The 19,806-nt window shown below is 40.9% G+C and overlaps 2 protein-coding genes across 2 annotated transcripts; both read left to right on the forward strand.

Moving 5' to 3' along the window:
- The first annotated feature begins 8,391 nt into the window (after positions 1–8,391).
- On the forward strand, positions 8,392–12,244 carry LOC103705452 (serine/threonine-protein phosphatase PP1-like). The gene is made up of 2 exons (XM_008789162.3): positions 8,392–8,911; positions 11,262–12,244. The coding sequence occupies exons 1-2, from the start codon at positions 8,710–8,712 to the stop codon at positions 11,408–11,410; spliced, it is 351 nt and encodes a 116-aa protein (XP_008787384.1). The 5' UTR covers positions 8,392–8,709; the 3' UTR covers positions 11,411–12,244.
- Positions 12,245–15,930: 3,686 nt separating this feature from the next.
- LOC103705451 (inorganic phosphate transporter 1-4-like) lies at positions 15,931–19,068 on the forward strand. Its single transcript, XM_008789161.3, has 2 exons — positions 15,931–16,216; positions 17,072–19,068. The coding sequence occupies exon 2, from the start codon at positions 17,151–17,153 to the stop codon at positions 18,771–18,773; it is 1,623 nt and encodes a 540-aa protein (XP_008787383.1). The 5' UTR covers positions 15,931–16,216; positions 17,072–17,150; the 3' UTR covers positions 18,774–19,068.
- The last annotated feature ends 738 nt before the right edge of the window (positions 19,069–19,806 follow it).

The following is a 19,806-nucleotide window of genomic DNA, read 5'->3' on the forward strand; positions in this document are numbered from 1 at the left end:
TGATCTTCTTTCGCAATATCATCCATTAGCTCACGTCCAGTATAGATTGCAAAGCACTTCGACATTTTTAGAAGCTACTATTGCATGATGCAATGATAGATGGTTGTGTAAATTAGCTAATGTTTCTTTTCTCCATTGACAATCTATCCAACATTTTCAAGCCGGCAATTGGACTGCCAAAATTTTTAATTGTTCATCACAGACGTGTGGAATACTTTTCAATTTTTAAAAGAATTTTGTACCACATCTTCTTAATAAAAACTATTATATTTTTTATTAAATTTCTTTACCATTTGACATAAATGATGACGGTATAAATCATTGAAGGTTGTTCGTTTGAGCCCACAATTTTTTTTTTTCATTTTTGCTTTTCTTAGCAAAAGTAGATAAGAATACGAGAGTAGTCATAAATTCAAAAGGATGAGGAAGGTGCACTCGCTTTTTCCCCTTTAAAAATAAAAATATTTCTAATTAAACAACTAACTATCTTTTCTCCTTCTCCCCACTCTCCATTATCATTGAGATATTTATATTAATCTTTATTGGTTGGGATAATAAGGGTTGATATTGCTTTTATATATATATATATATATATAAAGAATTGTCACAGTATCTCGTCCAGAAAAAAAACCTAGACAAGATATATTATTTGATTTTTTTTAATTCTATACAAGTACGTACCCAAGATCTATCGGTGCATAGCTGATTTGAAACCAAACACATATTCGTACGAATCCTCACGCACTCCTCTCGTTTAAGCCCAGACGTACTTACTAGGCTGAGGATCCAAATTCATTATATTCCTCTCATTTAAATCTAGACATCCTCACTAGGCTAAAGATCTAAATCCATTCAAATCTAATCACAAATATCACAATCAGCCTATGGTCAGCTTCTATAAATTCGTGCTGCAGTATTTTTTAGCCTATATAGACCATGGGTCAGATTTCCTCTAATATCATTTGTTTCAATCTACGACCTTATTTAAAAAACTTAATTAGTCAAAAAATATTTTTAAATTTTTTTAATTCTACATAAATATGCAAAAATTATTCGGCATATAAAATGCAGCCCACTTCATGCAAGATATATAATTGTGGTCGTAAGAGAGCTTCCATAATCAGCATATGGTGGCATGTATCTATTGATTGAGTCATCTAAACACACAAAACATTTTGATGTCCTATCAATTTTTGTATTTTTCAATCACCTTCTACTCATCAAGAAGATCAGTTTCAAGTCACCAAAAAATTGTTGCCAAATATCTTTGGTTGTTTCAAGCATGTGATAGCAACCTGAGCCGTAGAGAATCGGCTAACTTATGGCAAAGACCAAGAAAGCAGCCACAAGTTAGAAAATTGGCTGCGCATGATCCTAGCAATTCAGAATTCTCTATGGTACATCTTTTGTAGTGCAAAGGATAGTACCATTCTAGATGGTTATCATGTCATCTATTTTGGAGATGAGCAGATGTCATTTATAACGATAATTCTAACGATTTCAGCCATCCCTATTATATTCTACTATTTCCTATTATAACGCAATATTGAAATACAAATAACAATAATTTTACCTTTTTCTCCTCAAAATTTTCTCCAAAATTAATGGTACTATCCAAAAAATATTATTTTATTAATAAAGAAACGAAGGAAAAGGTAATTGTTGTGGGGAGGGGAGGGGGCCTTAAATTTAGTCCCACATCGGCTAGTAGCGGAAAGGTTCCGTGCCTTAAATGGGGGGTGGAAACCCTTTCCTCTCGAGGCGCCTTTTGAAGGGCAAAACCGTGAGGAGGGCTCCGGGTACGCTCGACCCCCAAAGCGGACAATACCTCGGGAGGAACGCGGTCCTCTTTCTCTGCTAGCTTAATGTGGGCTATGCTGTTGCGCGAGGCTCCGGCCGAAGGCCGTCCCCGCAACAGATGGCGCGCCAGGTAGGGGCGCCTCCTCCCTCCATTGACTACCCTTCAGGACTGTGGGGGCCCGGTGGGCAAAAACCTGCCCGGAACCTTTCCGCTGGGGGGGCTATGTTGTGGGGAGGGGAGGGGGCCTTGAATTTAGTCCCACATCGGCTAGTAGCGGAAATGTTCCGTGCCTTAAATGGGGGGTGGAAACCCTTTCCTCTCGAGGCGCCTTTTGAAGGGCAAAACTATGAGGAGGGCTCCGGGTACGCTCGACCCCCAAAGCGGACAATACCTCGGGAGGAACGCGGTCCTCTTTCTCTGCTAGCTTAATGTGGGCTATGCTGTTGCGCGAGGCTCCGACCAAAGGCCGTCCCCGCAACAGTAACGCCATTGGTTTCATGTCATTAGTTTATCTATTATTTCTCATTATAACATCGAAATAAGTGCCATTAACTCTACTATTGAAATTTGAAAGCAACTTTTGAGTTAATAATGATCATTTTAACCGTTATTGTGGTCAATAAAAATTTTGGTAAGGGATAAATAACCCGTTATTTCAAACTATTGGTAAAGGATGCGAACTTTGGCAAAACTAGGAAATTCCAATTGAAGCTTCTAGCTACCTTTCCCAGTCCAATCATTCAAGTCGGCAACCAACTCTCTCTGTTGGGCATGGACTAGAGCTCTCGCAAGCAGGGGCGAATAGTACTTCTAAATATTGATACTATGTTTTATTTTGCACTTTGTTAGAAAAACTAGGAAAAAAACAAACAGTAGAAATTATGGTAATCTATTTTTTTTCTTGGATATAATTTCTAAAGATAACTTAATTGTATGTTATGAATAAGTTATAACAAATCTTCCTAGAATAGTTATGTTTGACATAAAAAAATTTGGCCAGCATAACTAATTTCTCATTTATATTTATTTTCTAGAAAATTATTGGGTGAGGCAAAAGATTATTTTTCTTTATGTGATTAATGGGGACTAGCTTTCAACTTTTCTTCATTATACCCGCTCCATCGCGACTCCAACTAAAATGAAACTTGCGACCTTGTGACCTTTCACCTTTACCAGCTTTAACTCTTAACCAAATACTACTCTTTTTTTTTTTCTTTTACATCGATATGTTTATCATGCAAAAAGATGTTGTTCAGTATTCTTGTTCTAACATCGCAATTTACAAAAAAATGATTTTAGCTTATGTGGGAGGAAAGAGCAACTCCCTCATTATATTCCATAAAGATGTCCTGATTTTGCTAGATAAGTACCCTTGCGAGATTTATTACTTTCAAACCTATCCCGCCGGCAAATGGGTGTGTAAATGAGTTAATGTTTCTCTTCTCCATTCGACAATCTGTCCAATATTTTTAAATGGACAATTAGATTGTCAAAAATTTTCATTATTTACCAGAGACATGAATATTGTGTGAAAGACTTTTCAATTTCAAAAAAAAATTGGACCACATCTTCTTAATAAAAACCTTTATATTTTTTTTATTATCTGACATAAATGACCACAATATAAATCAGTCAAAATTGTTCGTTTGAACCTACGATTTTTTTTTCTATTTTTGCTTTTCTTAGCAAAGATAGATAAAAATACGAGAGTGCTCATAAATTCAACGGAGGAAAAAAGTATGCTCGCTTTTTTTACGAAAATAAAAAAATCTAATTAATCAAATAATTACCTTTTCTTCTTCATCCTATTCTCCGCTATCGATTGAGATATTTATATTAATCTTTATTGGTTGGGATAATAAGGGTTAATATTTCTTTTATATATATTGATAAATGCCTCGTGCCTGCATAAACCAATTTATTACCTAGGATCTCAATCAATATAAAAATTCAATATGAAACAAAAGTAAATTATTCACGGCATATGCAGCATCCAGCATTAATTTTGCTTTTAATATTATGAGACCCCCAATTCCATTGTATAAATAAAATTTCATAAATTAAATTAAATTCAATTAATTAGTTTTTATTTTATTATTGCATTTAATAAATTTTAGTAAATTAATTATATTAATTTTCCTTTTAATAAATTTTTCCATCGCGCCCTTCCCCCCAATGCATCGTCCACTGCACAGAGATGCAAGCATGCAGTGGATGATCCAACGATGGATGGGCGCAAAGGAAGGCGAATCCTTCTTCCGCCCGAAAGGTACAACTACGATTGACTCCACAAAAAGAAGCGGGACAGAACAAAGCGGTACACTGTACGTCCCACCCACTTGTCCACGTTTCAACTTGATTGGAAATCATCCTAATTTCCACATTCGGTGGTCCAGCGGTCCCCCCTACTCCATATCCCGAATCTTAATTAACGTTCGATCCAATACGGCTCCCTCCCAACCACCAGCGGCTCGCCAATCTCCACCGTCCGATCAGTCAAGTCGGCAGACTGCACGGCTACGATCAACTCTCCCATCCCTGGCGGCACACCGAACCGCTATTGAATCCAAAAACAAGAAATCCCAATCAAAAGAATCACAAGCGTCCAATCCCCTCATCCCTGCCCCCCTCAGGAACTCCAGGTTCGCTCCGCCCCAACCCTCTCGATCCGCTCACTAGTGACAACTTGGACTCCCACCATGTAATGTTACGAGAATCCACGTAGGCTTTGAGGTCCGTGTTCAATTTGTCGATACCACCCTCCCGGCCTCCTGGGCCAGGCCACCGCGGAAGGGACGCAGTTGGGTTCCGTGTTTAAGCAGCGAAGCACAACGCGATTCATGAAGTACACTGTACACGTGTGAAAGTAAGCCATAGTATTCTATATCTAGACCTTGGATTATCCCAAGGAAGGAGAAATAGAAAGAGAAACATGGATTATCCCAAAGAAGGAGAAATAGAGACACAAACAGGAAAAAAAAAGGAAAACGCAGCGATTTTCTCAATTTAGTTGTGTGACCTTGCCCATCCATGGCTCGAAAATCATGACGATCAAACTAAGTCCATCTCAAGGTGACTTGACAAGAAAGCTGAGAAAAAAAAAGATGATAGAATGACTTACCAAAGCCTCAAAAAGATAAGTATATCTTGACTTCCTTCATGCCAATAATTCAGAGATGTAGTCGACACAGTGCGGATGGTGGCCAGATACCAATTAGCTACTCAACCACGGAAATCACGAGATAGTTTACATAGTTTATAAGAAGAAAAATATACATGCTTGTAGCTACGCAATTCACCAATCCTTGTTTGCATTCCTTGCAAGACAAGGGTCCAGTAATAGCTTTGCGCTCTTGGTAAGAGCATGGTCCGCTTGTACATGCGCATACATATATATACTGGAGCTATATTAAAACCAGACACATCTCAGAAGCCTCTTATTTCTATATATATCTAGACGCAGCTATATATAATGGATGCATCCAGCTGCATGCATGCAGCACAGCAGTCCTGTAAGTAGTTATGGCTTGTAGGGTGGCTTCTGGAAAGGACTCAATGGCTTCTTGGCATCTGGCTCAGGCAAAGGCTTAGGGATGTGCCCGTCCGGGATATTGCTGGTGGCACGACAGTGGGGGAGCTGTGGGCATGGCTTCTCAACAATTGGTGGTTTGACATCTCCGATATAAGGCCCTTCGACAACCTGCTGGGGTTTGCCGACGAGGGTCGATGGTTTCTTCTCTGAGGGCTCGGAACCAGCGTTGGAGGGAGCGGTGAGAGTGACCACTCCTAAGAGAAGAACTAGAAGCAGGGATTGCGGGAGCGAAAGCTTCATGGTGTTCGTTTTGCGCGGTGCGGCCGGGTAGCGGGATGAGTACATATCGGCTTTTTTGGGCCAGGGAGATTGGTGGACGAGAATCGTCGCGTCCAAAAAAAAAAAAACGAAAAAAAAAGCCAAATGGTATTATTTAAATTTTTTTGACATATCCAAAATATATTTTAGCTAATTTGAAACCAAATACACATTTGTACGGATCTTTATATACTTCTTCCGTTTAAGTGTAGATGTACTCGCTAGGCTAAAAATCCAAATCAATTATATTCCTTTCTTTTAAGCCCATGCATCCTCTCTAAGCTAAGTATCCAAATTCATTCAAATCTAATCACAAATATTACGATCAGCATATATGGTCAGCTTCCCATAAATCCGTGCTACAGTATTTTTTAGTCCATATAGACTATGGGTCGGATCCGCTCTAATATTATTTGTCACAACTCACGCCTTTTATTTAAAAAAAATAAGTCAAAAAATATTATTTAAAATTTTTAATTTTATATAAATATTCAAAAATTATTCACTATATAGCTAATATGAAACAAAACATTATATATGTGGTGGTCAGGAGAGCCGGCCACAAAGCCGTCTCTAGTGCATTATCTCCTACGTACCTTTGTAATGTTATCTTAATAAAGCACCGGGGAAGTTACTCGCTTCCTCTATATTTTCATTCAAAAAAGAGTGATGGCCGGATGAGTGACCATGAGAGCTGCAGCCTTCTAAGACTATTAGAGAGCGAGGCCACGGAATATGAGAGCTACGACTTTGTCGTGTAGCTTTCTCGTGCATGAATCTTCCCGATTTAGCAGATCTTTGAAACGACAAATAAAGACTGTCCTGTCAGCCAGAATTACCCACTTCATGCAAGATATATACTTGTAGCAGTAAGATGCATGCTTCCATAATCAGAAAATGGGGGCATGTATCTATTGATTGAGCCATCTAAACACACAAGACATTTTGATGCCCTAACAATTTTTGTATTTTTCAATCACCTGCCATTCATCAAGAAGATTTGTTTCAAGCCACCAAAAAATTATTGCCAAATATCTTTGGTTGTTCCAAACATGCGGTAGCAATCTGAGCCGTAAAGAATCAGCTAACTTATGGCAAAGACCAAGAAAGCAGCCACGAGTTAGAAAATTGGCTACGCATGATCCTAGCAATTCAGAATTCTCTATGGTACATCTTTTGTAGTGCAAAGATAGTATTTTTTTAGATACTTAGTATGTCATCTGCCCTGGAAATGGGCAGATGTCGCTTATAATGGTAATTCTAACAATTTCAGCCATTCCTAACATTGAAAAATATATTAGTTGTTATTTTTCATTATATTCAACTATTTTCTATTATTACGTAATAATGAAATACAAATAACAATAATGTTGTCTCTTTTTTTCCCTCAAAATTTTCTCCAAAAATGATGGTATTATCCAAAAAATATTATTTTATTTAATAAAGAAACGAAGGAAAAGATAACACCATTGGTTTCATGTCACTAGTTATCTATTATTTCTCATTATAACATCGAGATAAGTGCCATTAACCCTACCATTGAAATTTGAAAGCAACTTTTGAGTTAATAATGATCATTTTAACCGTTATAATGGCCAATAAAAGTTTTGGTAAGGGATAAATAACACGTTATTTCAAACTATTGATAAAGGATGCGAGCTTTGGCAAAATTGGGAAGTGCCAGTTAAAGCCTCTAGCTGCCTTTCCCAGTCCAATCATTCAAGTCGGCAAGCAACTCTCTATATCGGGCATGGACTAGAGCTCTCGCAAGCAGAGACGAATAGTACTTCTAAATATCCAATTGAAGCTTCTATCTTTTCTTTTGCACTTTGTTAAAAAACTAGGAAAAACACGAACAGTAGAAATTATGGTAATCTACCTTTTTTCTTGGATATAATTTTTTAAAGATAACTTAATTTTATGTTATGAATAAGTTATAACAAATCTTTCTAGGATAGTTATGTTTGACATAAACAAATTTGGCCAGCATAACTAATTTCTTATTTATATTTATTTTCTAGAAAACTATTTCGCGAGGCAAAAGAAAGCATGCAGTGATGATCCGACGGCGCGATGGAAGGTAAATCTTTCTTGCGCCTGAAGGGTGCAACTACGATTGACTCCAGAAAAGGAAGCGGGACAGTCGTGGCACAGAACACGGCGGTACACTGTACATCCCCCCCACTTGTTCGCGTTTCAATTTGATTGGATGTCATCCTAATTTCCACATTTGGCGGCCCCCCCAGCCCCATATCCCGAACCTTAATTAACGTTCGATCTGAAACGGCTCCCTTTCGACCACCGGCGGCTCACCGCTCTCCACCGTCCGATCAGTCAAGTCGGCAGACTGGACGGCTACGATCAACTCTCCCATCCCGGGCGGCACACCGAACCACTATTAAATATATATAAAAAATCCCAATCAAAAGAATCACAAGCGTCCAATCCCCTCATCCCTGTCCCCGTCTGGATCTCCAGGTCCGTCCCGCCCCAATCCTCTCGATCCGCTCACTAGTGGCAACTCGAACTCCCACCATGTAATGCTACGAGAATCCACGTAGGCTTTGAGGTCCGTGTTCAATTTGCTGATGCCACCCTCCTCCTGGGCCGCGCCCCCACGGAAGGGACGCACTTGAGTTCCGTGCTCCGACAGCGAAGGACAACACGATTCATGAAGTACACGTGTGAAAATAATAGGCCAATGTTGGGGTATTAATTTACGCTGTGCGGCGGACGCGATCTCTCCATTCCTGGCGAGTCGCGCGACCAAATAATAGTCGTAAAAATTCCCGCTCCTATTTTTTTCCTCTCTCTCGCATCCTTCCCAGGGAGCGAGCGAGGGGGCATCTCTCTTTCCTCTCGGAGAGCGGGAGAAAAGTTCCTGCGATCGAGAGGAATGTTTGAGGAGATCTCAATGGGAGCGAGGGCGACGAAGGGAACGGCGGCGGAGGAATGGGGCCACCTCCTCCGTCCCTCTCATCCCTGGGTCCATTCGTAGTCTTGGCGAAGAGAAACGAAAGATGGCTCTTTTACTTCTGGATTTCTAGGGGTTCGTTCGATGTGGGCTTTGTCGGGTGGTGGGATGGATCTCGGTCTTCTGGATGATATCAATAGGCGGCTGCTGGAAGTGAGGGGGAGTCGAGCGGGGAAGCAGGTGCAGCTCTCGGAGGCGGAGATCCGGCAGCTCTGCGTCGTGTCGAGGGACATCTTCTTGCAGCAGCCCAATCTTCTCGAGCTCGAGGCGCCCATCAAGATTTTCGGTAAATCCTACTTCCCCCTTCCGATGTTTCTTGATCTGGGTTTGTGCCAAACTGGTTTCTTGGTAATTGATGTCAGTGGGCAAACGCTTGAACCTTGATGAATTACGGAATGCCTTCTATTCTGGCGTTAAAGGAAATTGGTGTTACAAGGACCGGGAATTTGCAATCTTGCAATCTAATATCTTGTTTATTATTCTGTATCTGAGTTATTGATAGTGTTGATCAGGATGAAAGGTGTAGGACAGGTTTTTGATGTTTCTTCATCTGGGTTTGTTCCATAATGGTTTCTTGGGAACGGGTTTTGTTTGGTTTTTTTATTGATGTCGGTGGGGAAAGCTTGTCGTTCTTTTGCCTTTTGAAAGGGGTTGAAGGTAACGGGTGATGACCACATTTGGAATTTCCAGTCTAAAAGCTTGCTAATGATTCCGTACTTGGGTTACTGGTAGTGTTAGAGCTTGCCGCAAAGTAAAATTTTTACTCGCAGAGCCTTCATGTTCTTTGGCTGTTCCTATGATTTTCATCTCTGTATCATGATCATGAAACCCTATATTAATTGCTTTTAAGCTTATCTTTCTCCAGTTTACCATCCTGTTATGCAATAGACTGAAGGTAAAAATAAGATTTTTGGAATATTATTCAATTTTAGTGTCTAGGAATCATCAGTTCCATGCATTCTCGGTATAGCTGCACCCTTTTAGGTTATTTTATGACAAGGTAAATATTAAATTTTTGTCCTACATAGTACATCTTAGGTTTCGTTCCATGTTATGTTTCAAAATATCATGACTAATATTTTTTTTCTCATAGTATGTGGGACAAAATAAGTTGTATAAAGTTAAATTTTAAGAGTGTAGTCTTAAAACTAGAGTAAGATGCATTTGGTTCCAGCGAATGGAGTGAAATATAAACTCATATATGAGAAAGAGATTCTATTGGGAGGAACTATGCATGAAATTTGCACACCTGAAATGAAGAGGTATTCCGAACGGTACTGCACAGTATATGGTGGGACTAGGAAAGCTAATTATGTATAATCGAACTTGAGTAGATTCTATTGTGCTGAGTAGATGGAACTGAGCATTTTTGGTATGGCTTTCTAGGGCATTACAACTTGCAGTTAATTGCATATGTTGTTGTTGCATGGAGAATCATTTTTCCTGTATTGGCTTCATAAGCAGCGACACAGCTATGGTGTGCTTTTATGAAGTTATGTTTCTCGTCAGATGTCAAAAGATCCAAATGGTGAAACATAAACAAATGATCTTAATATTATGACAAATACCTTTTAGGTGGCCCCTTCTAGTTCCTTGTTTTTAAATCCCCTGCCTGAAATTCCCTATTGGAAAGGTGTCTTCAATCAATTTTAAGGACACTTTTCAGTGGATTCTGTTTATTGTCTGCTTATATAAGGTGGGCTCCGACGCTCCGTCAATATGCCACATAATCTTTGCACAGAAGTGCATAATTACCGACTTCTATAATGCCAACTAATTAACTTGTGGTGGGTTTCTTCATACAGCTGGCCAACAGATGTCAATTTATCAACATTAAACTAGAGTATTTGCATTTTGAAAAAAAAAGGATTTGCCATTTTTCCTGGGATGTTTTGGCATCATATTTTTAATTTGATTTGCTGGAGAAGTATAAATATCTGCATTATCCTCAGGATGACTCAGTTCCTTACTTTCACCTAAGCTGGGTGCTACTTTCTCTATTCCCACAACTTTTCCCCTGGAAGATAATTAATTTTAAATTTTTTTGGGTACATGCTTAGATAGTGGATCATTAAGCCTCTATCTTATTCATTCCTTTATCATCGACTCTTTTCAGGTTTGGTTACATATACTTCTTATATGTAGGCTCTGTTTGGAGGTTTCTATTCCCAGAATCATATTTCTTTGCTTTGTCTTTCATTCCATCATTTTCAAAGTTTGAATTTGACATTTTGCTGATCTTTGGTTGCTAAAGAATAGGGTGTTAGTAAAGATGGAAAGAGAGGAGGTTAAAAACTACAGATTCAGAATATCCTATTCAAATTAGAGTTTTACTACATTTCTATTAGCAGTGAATTTTATATTCTTGAAACATCCAAACACTATGCAACGTTAATTTGTGCTTCAGAAGCATTTGGCCAAAAATTTCAAAGTATATAAATAGCCACCAGAATGACGATCACTATCATGATTTGAGAATTCACTGCCCTTTTATTAATTATGCTTGTGACATCTGCTCGATCTTTCCTTTAATATCTTCGCCTGCTGGAATATATATGCAGAACAATCTCCATAACCAAAGAGAGAATTCACTTCACTCTATTTCCTCTCATTAACTCCGACATTTCTGTGAGCAGCCTTTTCTTGGTGCAAGGCCATGAGAATGTGGATCGTGGTGTGGATGATGCAAATCTACTGTCAAAAAAAAGCTGCAATGGCTCTTTCAAGGATGTCCGAGCCCAAAATTCCACCAATGTTGCTGAGTTTTGTTCTTGAAACAGGATAGCCGGCATGCAACACGCCTTGATCTCTGCGTACATTAGTCATGGATTTGCTTGTGTTAATTGCATCATCAGTTTCGCTCTTAAGAGATGTCTTATCCTGTGAGTTTTCTCATTCTTCTGAATTCCAAGTCTGTTGAAGAAATTCGGAATTAATTTCAAGAGATTTGAATCATGTAATAACTGATATTGTTCTGTAGACTTAATGTAGATTACATATTGCTTCGAGGTCCCTTGTTACTCTGGGCATTGAGTATATAGCGATGGTTGCATCCTGCTCCTATGTTGGCATGCTGTTTTTTCCAGTCATGCTGGTTCACAGTGGTCTACCGGAGATCGGGTGGGGCGGTGGGAGAACTACATGGCAGATGAGATCCATCAAGTATTCAACTTTCAATTTTCGTGGGACATGGCATGCAGGTATCCAGGTACTGGCCCTCAGAAATCAGGACTGATTTGCTTTGGTTCGATGTGGATCCGACTTGAAGGTTGGTGGGCAAACAGAAATCCAGCTGCGACTCGCGGATTGGAATAGTGAATAAAGCCGATAGAAACATTTCCAATGACATTAACAAACCTGGTGGGCATTAAGATTTACAGGAGTGCAAAAATTGCTTCGCGAGAAACTATGATTTTTATCAGGTTCCGACTTTGACCAGGCTAGTGATTAGTCTGGCTAATCATTCTGGAAAGATAGAGACCTGACCGCCAGCAGGATAGTTTCCCCTTGTTGGCAGAATCTGTTTTACAGGTGAATGTTCTAGGTAATTTAGCACGGCTTAGGATGGGTGTTTAGTTTAACATTAGAGGCTTTAGCATAATAGCAAATTCACAGTCTAGCAGCTTGCTGTCTCTGGTTGTGATTTTTGAATTCCCCGACAGTTCAAACTAAAACATCTGACTGGTATAAGTAGAGCACTGGATAACGTAAAACTAATCGTTTGCTCTCCTTGAAGTTCAAGCATTTCAAATTAGCTACTTGAATAAATCCCTTATGATGCGTAGCTGCATTCGAACTGGACGGCATCTGTATTGCTCAGTTTTGCTGCGTGATACTGTACCCAATAAAGAAAAAAAAAAAAGCTACAAGACTTTGTGGCTGGCATGGCAAGGAATGATTGTAGCATATCGGTTGGGTTTAAGATATGTTCGTACCAGGTCGAATTGGACAGTATGGAGAGTACCATATTGGTTCGCTATCGGAATCTAGTATGGATGGTGTATCGACGTTCGGTATGCCAAAATTTTTTTTCATTCAATATGTCAAAAAATTTGTATTATATTATACCGATATAGTGCTAGTATGACATCAGTATAAGATTTGTGCTAGTGTGACACCCTTACAAGATTCAGGGCATCCAGACGATGAACTCTAGTTAGTCCTTATCGTTTCTCACGCCAAAAAAGACTTGGGCCTCCTCGCTTACCATGCGGCAAACCGCTGTGAGAACCTCCCAAGTCAAATCTTCCACTAATATTCGAATATCTTTGACCTTTACGTCGTCTCGCTTTCGCAGAAGGTCTGTAAGTAAACAATCCACGCCTTCCTTTTGTCCTTTTTAGGGAACAATGACACCACTGATTTAGGAAGTTGGTGGCACGGAAGGTCTACCTCCGTATCCAAAGATTTGTTTTCAGACAAGATTTTTACCAGCACACAAAATCCCACGTCTAGAAGGGAGAAAGGAGAAGGAAATGCCCTCAGTGATCTTTTAGACCTTTTATATTTTTCTGCCATCCCAACCACCGAGTCCAAATTATGCAGCTCGACTTTGCCCGTATGACCCTTAGTCTTGTGTGCTTTATTTTGGGTGGATTCTCCCTGGGTTCCCTCTCTTTTCTCCATAACTTTACCTCAGTTGAAAAGCTCGGATACTTCTGTCTGGATGACAACTGCTGATGAAGTGAAAAACATCGGCTAGGTTTTTCAGGAGGAAGTGAAACAACTGCTGATGAAGCCAATACTAAAATGTTTCGCATGGCACGTAGGCACGTATCATTTGTATGCAAAAGCAGGTGCAATACGTGGCAATCTTGTATTCCTATCTGCAAAAATGTTTTGATTTCAATTCCAATGTACAATCTGATAGTTCAAGTCAATTTTATGATTCCATGTCGCAGCAACCAAGATCCAATCGCATCTTTTTGGAGATTAATTGTGGTCGCAAAGATTATCCCATACTATTTATAGAAGTCTACAAAACAACCTTTCCTTTATGGCACCCTCTCAAATCCTTGGCTCTGGGCATGCTTGCCCTTGTTTTTATTTCTTAATTTTTATCCAAACAAATATTCTAGTAAAAACCAAAAATAATAACAATAATAATATATATATATTCTAATATTATTGCTACCACAATTTTAATTGTTATCATATTGTTGCTGTCATCATCGCCGCCTCCGCCTCCATCACTACTACTATCAACATCATTCTAGCGCAATACTGCCGCTGCTTCATTGATACCTCTGCCACCATCATCATCATCATCTCCGCCACTGCCTTTTCCTACCTTAGTCCAGCCATCGACCCCATCACTACATTGACCATCTTTTCACAATCATTGTTTCACAAGAAGAAAAGTTTGGAACGCAATTACCATTGTTATTTTCTGTGACTTGGATTCGTTGCAAAAGAAATCACCTACTCCCGAACACTTGGTGGGCAGGAGAATATCGTGGTTACTTAAATTGGGCGGAGTCCAAAGCGTGGAGAGAAGCCCTCGTCAGGGAGTGCTAATTAATGATGACCTGCGCATTCTAGCGTTGAAAGGCTCACCGAACCCTTCCCCCCGCTTCAAAGTGCCGATTTATTAACGTGGCGTTATGGTGCAATCACTACTTCCATGCACATTCTAGGGCCGGGAATTAAAGAAGGACCAGTAGCTCCTCCAGGCTCCAGCCCCAGAGAAAGACTTTCTCACCTCTCTGCTTTTCCTTTGTTCATGTGCTTGCCACAAGCAGGAGTCTAGTTACAAGTTATTTTAAAGCAAAAACAAATAAAACATAAAATATTTTTTTAAAAAAACCAAAAATATATAATGAAAGTGTGGTTGGTTTGCGATCGAAATTAGAATTGGAATCGAATAATTATAGGTGAAATCAGATTCGGAATCGAAATAGAATTTGAGTACCGGAAAATAGATAAAATTAAATTTTAGAGAATTGGAATATTTTTATTTCTTTTTAGAATCAGAATCAAAATTAAAATTGAACTTTATTCGACCAAACGACTGTCACACCCAACTCCCTCCAACCAAATATATTCTAAATTATAACAAATTAGGTATGTTTTAATTTTAGTAATTATGTTATTATATAAAATACTATAATGCAAAAAGAATTACTTGTTTGGCATTGAAGGAGGAACTTGATTGCTGAATTTTCAATTATTGATTAGATGGATCATGGATCACCAGAAACTAATGAACTTGTGTATACCTGCGTTCATGGCCGTAGGTTCTCCATTGAGTCTTAGAAACTTTTAAAATAATAGGGCTGCATGCTTGGACTCTAGGAAGCTAGGTCGGTCATATTTTAGATGGGTTCTTGGTACATCTAACTAAAAGATACCAGTGACCTACCAGGAATTATCTATTTTGCTGCTGAACTAAAATTTCAAAGCGTGCATTATTTCATGTTTGTCTATTCTTTTAACAGCATGCTTTGAAATTGTTAAACGTGTAAATTAATTTTAAAAACATGAGAGAAATCAATAGGAGGCCATTATAATCTAATTTAGCTCTATTTTGACCCCTTTTTTAAAAAAATTGGCACTTCTATGACTTCCCTTGGTTGTTGCCTTCCATGTTGTCATAAATATGACATAAAGTTGCAGGTCATATCCATAGCAAAGTTTTTCACTCAGTCTAGGTGAGATGCATGATAGACTTTTAGATCATGTTCAAACTAGTAAGATGGCTCGCTAGCGCCCTTCAAAAATGGCTGCATTTATGACTACCTAAATCTCATATATATATATATCATCTCTTGCATGCCATATCTCAATAAATAGATTTTATAGAATATACACGTATAAGTAGACGAAGGCGGTCGGTCACACTTGCAACATGTACCACAGGTTAAATGCAGAGTTTAGAGGCATAGGAGATCTTTGTCTGCATACATGCAAGCAGCTCTAGGTTTTGGATAATAAATCAAGAGTTTCATTTCATCTTCATTTGTGATACTATTTTTATGAAATTTCTAGAGAGAATTTCTCCCATGAAAGAAACTAAGAGAAAAATATTATCATGCTAAATACAAAAAGTCATTACCAAGATCTATAATTTTGATATTAAATTGTATTGGTACCATGCTAATATAATATCAATATATCTTATAGAGGATCAGGTCGATACCAATATGGTATATAGAGCGATATGCATCGAAACAGTGAACTTTAGCCAGGAATAATTTTTAGTCCCTGATGACCAGTTTTATACTAACCGGCCCAGCGTTATGCCGACATTTAACCGGATATATTCTTGAGACCAAAATATTTTGGGAGGGTGGGAAACTAATTTCCGGTGTAAGAAATTGTTGGAGGAGCAAAAATAAGCCTGCGAGAAAGCTGGAGCCTAGCTGTTGAGGGAGGGCCTTGGAGGGAGGGGATCCATGGGCCCCCGTGGATCATGAAATCGGAGAGAATATTCCACTGGGAGATCCTCTTCTCACCGCCCGACGCTCCCGCGCCGCTATTTATATCCTCCTCGATCCCTACCTGGGCTTCCCATCGCCCCACCCTCGCCTCCTCTACCTCCACCCAATCGTCCCCTCGGCCGCTGCGCTCTCGTTCGATCGGCAGAGAAGAGGTATGGACCGAGATATCTTCCTGTTTCTCGCTCTGCGTTATGTTTTGATCTTCTTTGTTTGGGTTTTCTTTCTCGTCGTAAATCCAGACTCGTGATCGATTGAACGCCTGCGATCCGTTTGTGGTTTTGTTTTTGCTTGTTTCGTTATCTTCTGGAGAGCAATGAGAAATCTTTTGGATGGAGATCGAGGATTTCGATGCTTCTTGGATTGCAAAATAAGAATTGGTTTGTTCCTTCTTTGACGTTTGAATGCGCGCATCATCTTTCTCTTTCGGTATTATTTATTTAAATCTCTTTGTCGGTAATTGTTATTTGTATTGCTGAATGCATCGGTTATTGTTATATTTTTCCGCTGATTTTTTTTTTTTTGGTCTCTTTTTCCATGGATATAATAGACAAGTTTCTAGGGTTGGATTCTTGGTTCTTGATATCGTTCCTGAAATCGTGGAGTTCGGCTTTCTCAAATTATATGCCCTATTTTTCCTTTTCCTCTTCTAATTCTAATGCCGTTTCTTGCTGATTTATTAAATAAAAACAGATGTGCCTCTGTTACCGTATTTGTTGAATTTATGATCGATTTGTTTGTGGTGGGTTTTTCGTATTCGTATCTCTTTACGGAATCTCTGTCTAACGTTTCCTGTTCTTTTTTGTTTTAACGAACTCTTCATCCTCTGGAAAACGATAAGACTTTGAATCCAATATTGGATTTTTATGGCTTCATATCAGCCAAAAGATAGGCGTCTCTAGTGGCGGCAATGCCGGAACGATCTTTATCTCAAACTGCTCCTCTCTCTCTATCTTTCTATAAATAAAAGAGATTGAGATATAAATAAAAAGATCTCCTTTGTGTTTTAGGGTTCTTCTTCTAATCTAAAACAAGTCTAAAGAAGGGAGAGGAGAGGAGAGGAGGGAGGAAGAAGGGAAGCCGCCCGTCATGGCAGGGGAGCAGCTCCAGGTGCTGAACGCTTTGGATGTGGCCAAGACGCAATGGTACCACTTCACGGCCATCGTGATCGCCGGCATGGGCTTCTTCACCGACGCCTACGACCTCTTCTGCATCTCCCTCGTCACCAAGCTCCTCGGCCGCATCTACTACCACGTCGACGGCTCCCCGACCCCCGGATCCCTCCCCCCCAACGTCTCCGCTGCTGTCAACGGCGTCGCCTTCTGCGGCACCCTCTCAGGCCAGCTCTTCTTCGGCTGGCTCGGCGACAAGATGGGCCGGAAGCGCGTCTACGGCATGACCCTCATGCTCATGGTCCTCTGCTCGGTCGCGTCCGGCCTCTCCTTCGGCCACACTCCTAGGTCTGTCATGGCCACCCTCTGCTTCTTCCGCTTCTGGCTCGGCTTCGGCATCGGCGGCGACTACCCCCTCTCCGCCACCATCATGTCCGAGTACGCCAGCAAGAAGACCCGTGGTGCCTTCATCGCGGCCGTCTTCGCCATGCAGGGCATCGGCATCCTCGCCGGTGGCATGATCGCCATCACCGTCTCAGCCGCCTTCAAGAACTACTTCCCTGCCCCCACCTACGCCGTCGACCCCGTAGCCTCGACCGTCCCCGAGGCCGATTTCGTCTGGCGCATAATTCTCATGTTTGGCGCCATCCCGGCGGCGCTCACCTACTACTGGCGGATGAAGATGCCCGAGACTGCCCGCTACACTGCTCTCGTCGCCAAGAACGCCAAGCAGGCAGCTGCCGACATGTCCAAAGTCCTCCAGGTCGAGCTCGAGGAGGACCAGGCCAAGGTGGAGCAGATGACCGGCAAACAGGCGAACGCCTTTGGCCTCTTCTCGAAGAAATTCCTGGCTCGCCACGGCCTCCACCTCCTCGGCACCACCACCACCTGGTTCCTCCTCGACATCGCCTTCTACAGCCAGAACCTCTTCCAGAAAGACATCTTCAGCGCCATCGGATGGATCCCCAAGGCCGCCACCATGAACGCTCTCGAAGAAGTGTTCAGGATCGCCAGGGCCCAGACTCTGATCGCACTCTGCGGCACCGTCCCGGGGTACTGGTTCACCGTGGCCCTCATCGACATCATCGGCCGGTTCACGATCCAGGCGATCGGGTTCTTCATGATGACGGTGTTCATGCTCGGCCTCGCCATCCCCTACGACCACTGGACCACGCCGGGCAACCACATCGGCTTCATCGTCATGTATGCGTTCACCTTCTTCTTCGCCAACTTTGGTCCCAACAGCACCACCTTCATCGTGCCTGCAGAAATTTTTCCGGCCAGGCTGAGGTCGACGTGCCATGGGATCTCAGCAGCGTCGGGGAAGCTTGGTGCGATCGTCGGCTCGTTTGGGTTTCTGTACTTGGCCCAGAACAAGGACCCGGCCAAAACCGACCATGGGTACCATCCCGGCATTGGTGTCAGGAACTCCCTCTTCTTGCTCGCCGCCTGCAACCTCTTGGGGTTCTTCTTTACCTTCCTGGTGCCCGAGTCGAAGGGCAAGTCTCTGGAGGAGATGTCTCGGGAGAACGAGGACGAGGGCCCAACAGCAGAATCTGATGTCCCTGTCGGTTACTATAGGACTGCCCCTGAGGTCTAGTTGGCTGCTGCCGCTGCTGCTGCATTCTGTTTGTTTTCCTTCTTCTGCTTCCTTGTGCTATGGAATTTTAGCTCTCATGGATCCTATCAAGATAGATCCTAATCTAGTTTCAGGGCGTCAAAACTTTGTTGCGGACTGTCTTTCTTGGTCATCGGAGAGCTTGTAGAACTGACGAATGTTTAAGAGCATCATCACAAGTATTGTGTGGGATGTTTGTTAAAAGGCACCTGTAATCTCTTTTGTTGCTCCAGCAAACAACCTGGCCTAATACTAAAGTTCTTCTTTTTAGTATTAACCTGTTAGTGGTTGGTTACTAGATAAACTGTGGTGCATGAGGAGTTCTTTTGTTGCAATTGTTGTCTAATTATCCGTTTTGCTGTGGAAGTTGGATCCATATACTGCAAGAAAGGTGTTCTACATGCTTCTGGCCCCTGCTTCTGAGAACTCGAGTGTGGTGTAGGTGAAAAATTGCACCAGGAGCTAGCACTCATATTTATTTCACTTGTTTGCATCTTTTCGCCTGTCTATTTTGCTGTGGAAGTTGGACACTTGCATATTGCAACCAAGGAATTCAACATATTAATGTCCTGCTACCGGCCCCTGCTTTTGAGAAATCTTTGTATGGGTGAAACATGGTACCAGGAACTACTATTAAACTTGTTTGTATCTTGTTACCTCTTTCAAGGTCGCAGAAATAACGGTCATGGAACTTTTTACAGTACAATCAAATGTTCGCTCATTTCAGCAATAAACTAATGAACCATTGATGATTTATGAAATACTTGTTGATTCTACTAGGTTTGTTTTTATTATCAGATAATTGAATCCTGATTGCTCTGTGTGAAGGTGCTGCTTAAATAGTGGAAGTATTTTAAAGAGATGGAAAAACAACATTGGAACGAAGATACCACACTCTGGCTTATATTCTCTGCTTGCCTCTTGTGGGTGTCTTTCAACTGTTTGTGTACCAAATAGAGCAAGAACAAATCAAGTCTACCAAAAAAATTTCATGGGCAAGAAGTCGATTTTCTCT

This window comes from Phoenix dactylifera, chromosome 17 (genome assembly GCF_009389715.1).
Source record: "Phoenix dactylifera cultivar Barhee BC4 chromosome 17, palm_55x_up_171113_PBpolish2nd_filt_p, whole genome shotgun sequence".
NCBI classification, from domain to species: domain Eukaryota; kingdom Viridiplantae; phylum Streptophyta; class Magnoliopsida; order Arecales; family Arecaceae; genus Phoenix; species Phoenix dactylifera.

Coding starts and splice junctions, on each gene's coding strand:
- LOC103705452 (XM_008789162.3), top strand. CDS start 8,710: ATGTGGGCTTTGTCGGGTGGTGGGATGGATCTCGGTCTTCTGGATGAT. Junction 8,912..11,261: donor GGCGCCCATCAAGATTTTCG/GTAAATCCTACT, acceptor TTCTGTGAGCAG/CCTTTTCTTGGTGCAAGGCC.
- LOC103705451 (XM_008789161.3), top strand. CDS start 17,151: ATGGCAGGGGAGCAGCTCCAGGTGCTGAACGCTTTGGATGTGGCCAAG.